The 8,783-nt window shown below is 44.3% G+C and overlaps 1 protein-coding gene across 3 annotated transcripts in view; it reads left to right on the plus strand.

Moving 5' to 3' along the window:
• The window catches only part of LOC147107775 (exosomal polycystin-1-interacting protein-like), a 50,070-nt gene extending 42,000 nt beyond the window's left edge, over window positions 1-8,070 (plus strand). For all 3 annotated transcript variants that reach the window (XM_086007076.1, XM_086007078.1, XM_086007077.1), the window contains exon 2: window positions 232-8,070. In XM_086007076.1, the coding sequence (XP_085863202.1) occupies window positions 288-941 (654 nt within the window). In that variant the 5' untranslated portion in view covers window positions 232-287 and the 3' untranslated portion in view covers window positions 942-8,070. The remainder of the gene's footprint in view (window positions 1-231) is intronic.
• Window positions 8,071-8,783: the final 713 nt, after the last annotated feature.

Genomic DNA, 8,783 nt, shown 5'->3' on the forward strand with positions numbered 1-8,783 from the left:
CCCCGGTTCCTCCCACACAGAAGTAGGCTCAGGAGTGGCATTTGCAGAGATCTGGAAGTGCAGGAACTTTAGAGAGTGAATTTGGAAGAAGACGTTGAGGTAGCAGTTGAATCATTGTGCTCCCCGCACCCCCCCTCCATATGACAAAGGGATTTTATCTGTATTATTTTTAAATGCCTGTACAATGATGAAGAAATAGTCACAAACCATTTCCTTTTTTGTTTGTTTCAGGCCCTGTGAGAGAATGGAAAATCTATGTTAGGCTGTACAACAATTATGTTGTAAAGATGAAGGTGTCGACCCAGCTGGCGCTCTTTGCACTGTGGTGCTGTGCCTTCGTTGCTGTGGGAAGCAGCAGTAACCACACACTTATCTTTCAAAAAGAAAGCAACTTCCGCAACTGCAGCTGCTTCTCCAGCATCCCAGACTGCGGGTTTGCACTTGCCAACCTCGTGTGCAACTGTAAGACTGTCTCTTCTAAAGATATCGACAAAGCCAGCCCAGCGCTCAGCTACGGAAGTGAATTAGTCGTGTGGGTGTCAGATACCGCGACAGTGGGGCTGCTGCTGAACTACTCATCGGTCCCAAACCTCAAGCTTTCTTTGTGCAGCCCCGATGCGGTACTGACGGAATACCTCGTAATCTTTGGCCTGAAAAAGCTCTGCGTGACAAATCCGAAGGCGAACGCCTATCCACTGCAAAACATAACGATATACAGCACGGGCAACACTGCTCTCAAGTCATCCTTGCAGAATAGCACTGGGTTCTCATTTTACATTTCATTCTTAAACATGGCTCTGTTAAACGGAGATTCTAAATTAAAAGCGTACTCAGTGCCAAATGTCACAAACATAGCAGAATATTTTCCAGATCTTCAATACGACACCACCTCTCTGCCTTCGGAGGCCAGCAATTCTTTTGTCACATTCATCTATGTTTAGAAACCGCGCAGCAAATTCACTTTCGGACAGTCGAAAAAAAGTGCAACTCAGAGGCTGAGTTTGCAAAAATCTATTTGTGCACAAGTTTGGGGGAATTTTCAAGCGCAGATGTTCCCTTATTCATTTCAGTAGCCTTCATTTCTGTTTTATGTGCAAACTCTGAATATGGACATGAGGGGAAAAAAACAAGATCAGTATATGGCTACTTCTATGCAATCAAATGGCTTCACTGTAAAAGTCAGGTTAGGAATATAACTTTGAAGGCAATGTTAGTCTGTGATAGTAACTTTCAAGGCTTCGTGCGTGAAAATATATCACATTACGAAAATCTATTTTTTTTCACTTTACAGCACCTCAAATTGGCATTAACACCAACGTATATAACACTGACACTATTATAATATATTTAATTCTATTTCCACCAGGCTTGTAGTAGTGCAAGATTTCTGTGCCGTTCCGCACCTTATTCCTATAGAGATATTTGGGACAAATCAACCCACTTTAATGTCACATGAAAAAGACTATTAACAGTAGCATATATACTGTACTTGTATATAAGTTAACCCTTCTGCAAGATAACCTCCCTCCTTTCCAGCCAAAAACCTAAAATAATCTATGCCCTATATATAAAGTACACCCTCATTCGCCACACTCTGCAAAGGGAATTTGATTTGAATGCATAGCAACTGTTCCACTGCTGCTCACAGAGAAGGAGCCGGAGACAGGGAACCTGAGATAGATGAGCAGGAAATCTGGAGTGTGTGAGAGAAGAGAAAAAGAGACTAGGAGGCTGAGAGAAGAGAGCAGCACTGAAGAGTTCAACGTAGAAGGGAGAGCAGGACTGGGTTAGTGGCAAATGCACTCCCCAGAGTGAAACCATACGCTATAATGAATTACATATAAGATGACCCACTCCTATTTTCAACCCCCAAATTCCTAGTCTTATACACAAACATGTACAGTATTGTTCCTGTTGACAGCACCAGATTTTGCACTGACAGTACAGTTTGGTGACAGTGTAGAGAAGACCTGACACTGGAATTCTAATGATCTATCCACGTGGGAAAAAAACTGTTATTCTATATGTTAATCCCAACGGTACAAAGTTTCAACGTGGCTTTTATGTGTTAAGAAAGAAAGAACTTGATTTTATACTACACTTTTCATGACCTCAGGATGTCCCAAAGTGCTTCACAGTCAATGATGTATTTTTGAAGTGTAGTCACTGTTGTAATGTAGGGAAATACAGCAGCCAATTTGTGCACAGCAAGCTCCCACACACAGCAATAAAATAAATTACAAATAATCTGTTTTACTGGTGTTGGAAGAGGGATAAATGTTGGTCAGGTCACAGGGAGAACTCACCTGCTCTTCTTTGCACAGTACCACAGGATCTTTTATGTGAGCGAACACTCCAAAAGATGGCATATCTGACTGTGCAGCACTAGATAGGTATGGCAGTAGATAAGCAGTGGCTACCATTTAAAGAAATATTTCATAATTCTCAACAAAAATACATTCCATTGAGAAACAAAAACTCCACTGGAAAAGTGATCCAACCGTGGCTAACTAAAGAAGTTAAGGATAGCATTAGATTGAAAGAAGCAGCTTATAATGTTGCAAAGAATAGTAGTAAGCCTGAGGATTGGGAGAGTTTTAGGAACCAGCAAAGGATGACCAAAAAATTGATAAAAAGGGAAAAAATAGAATATGAGAGCAAACTAGCAAGAAATATAAAAGCAGATTGTAAGAGCTTCTACAAGTATGTAAAAAGGAAGAAAGTAGCAAAAGTAAATGTTGGTCCCTTAGAGGCTGAGACAGGAGAAATTATTATGGGGAATAAGGAAATGGCAGAAACGTTAAACAAATATTTTGTATCTGTCTTCACAGTGGAAGACACAAAAAGCATACCAAAAATGGTGGGGAACCAAGGGTCTAATGAGGGTAAGGAACTTAACATAATTAATATAAGTAGAGGAAAAGTACTAGAGAAACTAATGGGACTAAAAGCTGACAAATCCCCTGGACCTGATGGCCTACATCCCAGTGTTCTAAAAGAGGTGGCTGAAGAGATAGTGGATGCATTGGTTTTGATCTCCCAAAATTCCCTAGATTCTAGAATGGTCCCAACGGATTGGAAGGCCACAAATGTAACACCGCTATTCAAGAAAGGAAGGAGAGAGAAAACAGGGAACTACAGGCCAGTTAGCTTGATATCACTCATCAGGAAAATGCTGGAATCCATTGTTAAGGAAGTGGTATCAGGGCACTTAGAAAATTAAAACATGATTAGGCAGAGTCAACATGGTTTTATGAAAGGGAAATCGTGTTTGACAAATTTATTAGAGTTTTTTGAGGATGTAACTAGCAGGGTAGATAAAGGGAAACCAGTGGATGTATATATTTGGATTTCCAAAAGGCATTCGATAAGGTGCCACATAAAAGGTTATTACACAAGATTAGGGCTCATGGGGTTGGGGTAATAGGGTAGCATGGATAGAGGATTGGTTAACGGACAGAAAACAGAGAGTAGGGATAAACGGATCTTTTTCAGTTTGGCAGGCTGTAACTAATGGGGTGCAGCAAGGATCAGTGTTGGGGTCTCAGCTATTTACAATCTCTATCAATGACCAAGATGAAGGGACCGAATGTAATGTAGCCAAGTTTGCTGACGATACAAAGCTAAGTGGGACAGTAAGCTGTGAGGAGGACACAAAGGGCAGGATTTTCATTGGGCCGTGGAGGCAGGATTGGAGGCGTGTGGGGGGTTAAAATCGCAAAATCGGGGGGCACAAACCCATCCCGCCCCCAATCCGCCTCCATGTCAGTTTCAAAGGAGGCGGGTACCCGACGCGCATTGGGACCCGCCTCCCCGAGGCAGGAAGGGGATTAGTGCCAATTAACTGCCTGTTAACAGGTAGTTAACAGGCAGTTTTTAGCCTAATCCCTATTTTCATTCTTGAAGTGTGGGATTCTCGATGGCTCCAAACCATGCCAAGTTAGCGAGGCGGGCCGTCGGGCCGAAGGGCTTGGAGGGGTCGAGATGTCCGGTGTTCAGGTGAGTGATGGGTGCATGAGTGCAGAGGTAAGTGTGTTTGGTATGTTTAAAGTGTTTAAATAAGTTTTACTTACCTTTACAGCCTTCCTTCCTTCAGGTCTCGGGAGTCCCTCATCTCACCGGCACAGAAAGCAGAATGGCCGCGATCTGTCAAAAATTGCAGCATTCAGCTTTCTGTTCCGGAGAGATCTCTAAATCAGCCTGAGAGGAAGGAATTAACTTGGAGTACAGATTGTCAGTGTTTGACAGCTTCAAAGAGCTGTGAAACGCTGATATTTCATCTGTCAAAAGGTCTTGACAGATGAAATGTCAATCTGTGATGTCACCTGTTGCCGGGTGGCCCTTAATTGGCCTGCTGAGCCTGCTGGGCGGGCTCCACAAGGTCAATCAAGTCAAAATCGCGTGGGTTGGCTACAACTCGATGGAGGCGGGGCTACAACCTCGAAAGTTGTAGTCCCGCCTCCTACCCACCTCCTCAATGAAAATCCAGCCCAAAGAGTCTGCAAAGGGATACAGATAGACTAAGTGAGTGGGCAGTAAGGTGGCAGATGGAGTATAATGTAGGGAAATGTGAGATTATTCACTTTGGTAGGAAGAATAGAAAAACAGAATATTTTTTAAATGGTGAGGAACTTTCAAATGTTGATGTTCAGAGAGATTTGGGTGTCCTCATGCAAGGAACACAGTTAGCATGCAGGTACAGCAAGCAATAAGGAAGGCAAATGGCATGTTGGCCTTTATTGCAAGGGGGTTGGAGTATAAGAGTAAGGAAATCTTGCTATAATTGTACAGGGCCTTGGTGAGACCACACCTGGAGTACTGTGCACAGTTCTGATCTCCTTATCTAAGGAAGGATATACTTGCCTTGGAGACGGTGCAACGAAGGTTCACTAGATTGATTCCTGGGATGAGAGGGCTGTCCTGTGATGAGAGATTGAGTAGATTGGGCCGATACTCTCTGGAGTTTAGAAGAATGAGAGGTGATCTCATTGAACCATACAAGATTCTGAAGGGGATTGACAGGGTAGATGCTGGGAGGTTGTTTCCCCTAGCTGGGGTGTCTAGAACTAGGGGGCATAGTCTCAGGATAAGGGTAGGCCATTTAAGACCGAGATGAGGAGGAATTTCTTCACTCAGAGGGTCGTGAATCTTTGGAATTCTCTGCCCCAGAGGGCTGTGAATGCTGAGTCTTTGAGTATATTCAAGGCTGAGATAGATAGATTTTTAGTCTCTAGGGGAATCAAGGGATATGGAGATCGGGCGGGAAAGTGGAGTTGAGGTCGATGATCAGCCATGATCTTATTGAATGGCAAAGCAGGTTCGAGGGGTCGTATGGCCTACTCCTGCTCCTATTTCTTATGTTCTTATGTTCTAGGTTGTGTGCTTATGTCCCTGGAGTGGAGTTTGGACTCACAACCGTCTGACCCACAGGCAAGATTAATACTTCTGAGCCAAGGGTAACACCCAAAGCATTTTTTTTAATGTCTCCTGGTGACTCAGTGGGTAAATGCACTGCATTGAGGGTCTGTTCACCTTGAGAGGTGAGCAGGGGAAGGGTTGGTGGGGGTTGGGGGGGGAACGTTAGCAAGGTCTCTTTAGGATCCAAGATGACACACATTGCAATCAACTCGCTGTGGTAGATTCACTAATCCGATACCTAAACCCAGCTGGTCTACAGTACGCTACTATGATGACTGACCAGCCAGCCTGGTTTATTAAGGGAGCCTGAGGGGTAGACCTGTCACTGGAGACCAGAATTCTTTCAACTCAGTTCCCAGTAACCCTGCAAGCCAATACCCCATAGTGTAGGATGATTCTACCTGGACAAGCAACAAGAAATAGCTCTGCTAAGCTGCACAGTTTTATCTGGTTAAACTCCAGCAGTACTCTTGCACACACTTGGGAGTCCCTAAGCCTTGGTAGTCCTGTAGCTACTCATTGGATCAGTACCATCACTGTTCTCAATGCCACTCCATGAACAGCTGGCATGATGTTACAAATCTTAGCTTACTGCTGACTCACTTTACTTGCAACACAGAATAGTTTGTTTTCAAATTCTGCTTGATTCAGTGGCTACACAGGGAACAGTGGAACATCATCTATATGCACTGTGATTGGATGATAGGCAGCCCCATGACTCAATCTTGTGGCAATGTGGTTGGGAGTCAAGTGCACAATCACGTGAACTTTCCAGATTGCCTCATAGGTTTTAAATATTTTTAGTTTTCTTTTTCTTTTTAATTTTTCCCCTTTTTTAATTTCCCAGGTCCTCCCATGCCATTAACTGTTCCCAAAGCCTCTCCTAAATCACTCTGTCCAGTTCTGACGAAGGGTCATCGGCCTGAAGCGTTAACTCTCTTTCTCTCTCCACGATGCTGCCTGACCTGCTGAGTGTTTCCAGCATTTTCAGTTGTTATTCCCAAATCACTCTTGTGCCAGCCATGAAGTGTGCACAGACTGAGATATTGTTAAATTTTTCTCTCCCATCCAAGCTGCAGGGAAACATCTCACCTCCCACAGATGGGAGGGGCAAAGATAATTAAAAAAACACAAGTTCCACCATTTCACCTAGCAGCACTGCTGTGCATTGGACAGCAGACTATGCTTTTCAGTTCACAAAAAGGTATACAAAAAAGTGTGCTAGAAGCTGAAAAACTGCACCCATAACACTCTTGACAACAGCCCAAATAACATTCTCATATAAGCCACAGTGAGTGGTTGAGGCAGAGAATATTGCTTCATTTAAGGCTAAAGCAGACAAATATTTAAAGCAAATGAAGGTATGAGGAGAAAACAGAGCAATGGGCCAAGTGGCTTCCTTCTGTCCTGTGCGCTTCTAGGATTCTAAGCCTGGAAATTACTATTGCTGATATTAGCAGATGAATGCTTAGCACATTTGCACGACGTTCCTTCATATGCTATTTTTATTAAAATAAATGGGTTACCTCATGCATTAGAATAGCAGAGGAATGTTATACAAACACATCGGGGGTAATTTTAACTTATATTGGGCGAAACACGTCTGATAGCGAATCGTCAGCCTGGTGAAATCAATGCAAAATAAAATCAGGCGAGCTGTAAAATGGGCTGCCAATTCGTTGTCACCCATTTTTCGCCTGGCGATAAAAGTTAAAATTACGCCCATTAAGTGTTCTTCACTAGTATCAGCAACAGTCATTTTAAACTGTAATCTCCACAGTCCTTGTAATTATCCTTTTAACCATCTTAAATTGAAATGCTGTGTGTACCTTTGACAGTACACGAATCACAGACAATCTACTGTATGTCCAAGCAAAGAATGGAGGAAATCATTCTTCACAATTTGTAGGATTTTGGGCTGTGTGGGTGGCGTAGCAAAGCAATGCAACATGTGGTTGTGGATTTAACCACCTAATTCTTCAAATGTAGGTGTGGCACTAACCACTGAGCAGGCGCTTTCACAAAGAGAGGGAGGAAGAGACACTCAAGGCTGCTCTTAGCGACTAGCTCAAGAGCAGAATGGCCAAATGCCTAAAAGCAGGTCACGTGTCAACTATTGCAGCTAGAAAATGGTGCATTGTAGCATCATGGAATATTACAGCACAGAAATACGCTATTTGGCCCATTAAGTTAGCACTTATTTTTCTCCATATGAGCGACCTGAGTCAGAAGGTTCTGGGTTCAAACACCACTCCAGACACTTGAGCACAAAATCTAGGCTGACACTTCCAGTGAGGGAATGCTGCATGGTCGGAGGTGCCGTCTTTCAGATGAGACATTAAACCGAGGCCCCATCTGCCCTCTCAGGTGGGCTTAATAAATACTATGACACTATTTTGAAGAAGAGCAGGGGAGTTATCCCCGGTGTCCTGGACAATATTTATCCCTCAGCCAACAGCACTAAAACAGATTATCTGGTCATTATTGTGGTAAACCACTGTATTGTATATTGCCACCTCTGGGTGGCGCTGTGTATGGAGGCATGCCTCAGCTGACTCCACCCACCACTGTGTGGGTTTCGTTCAGACTTGTTCAGTCACTCACGAAGAAGCATGGTCTCTTCTTAGCTAATAAAAGCCTTATTCATCTCTTCTTTCGACTCGTCATCTCTTCTTCGACTCATCACCTTTTATGAAGTAATTGATAAGCGTATCAATTTTATTAGCTAAAAGTTAAATGGCGACACCTGAGGAGCAACAACAGCAACGGATACAGCAGACATTGCTGAGAGCCCTCAGACCACCACGCCTGGACCTCGACCCTCAAGAGGTGGGTGCATCAGCCAAGTTTGAACACTGGCTGAGCTGCTTTGAATCCTTCCTCGCAATCTCACAGGTTACAGAGGAGGATCACAAACTGAAAATTTTGACCGCCCAGGTGAGCCATCAAGTATATATGCTAATCCGGGACTCTAATACGTACGTGGCGGCCCTCGAGCTACTAAAAGGGCAATATACGCGCCCAGTGAACACAATTTACGCCCGACACCTCTTGGGATCCCGCAGGCAGCAACCGGGAGAATCGGTAGGGGCATTTGCACGGGCGCTACTGGCACTCTGCAGAGACTGCGATTGTAAAGCGGTAACGGCTGTGGAGCACGCGCAGGGACTCGCCTGTGATGCCTTCGTCAGGGGCCTCCAGTCAGACCACACCCGGCAGAGACTGCTAGAAAGCAAGGAACCCGACCTGAAGACGGCCATTGCCCTTGCGCTCTCGTTAGAGGAGGCCCACCGAAACCTCGAGGCATACCCCCGTAACGGCGCCGAGACATGGCAATCGAAACCGTGGGACACGGGACCACCGCC

The sequence above is a fragment of the Somniosus microcephalus genome, chromosome 14 (assembly GCF_052327205.1).
Source record: "Somniosus microcephalus isolate GS21.2 chromosome 14, FLI_Smic_1.0, whole genome shotgun sequence".
NCBI classification, from domain to species: domain Eukaryota; kingdom Metazoa; phylum Chordata; class Chondrichthyes; order Squaliformes; family Somniosidae; genus Somniosus; species Somniosus microcephalus.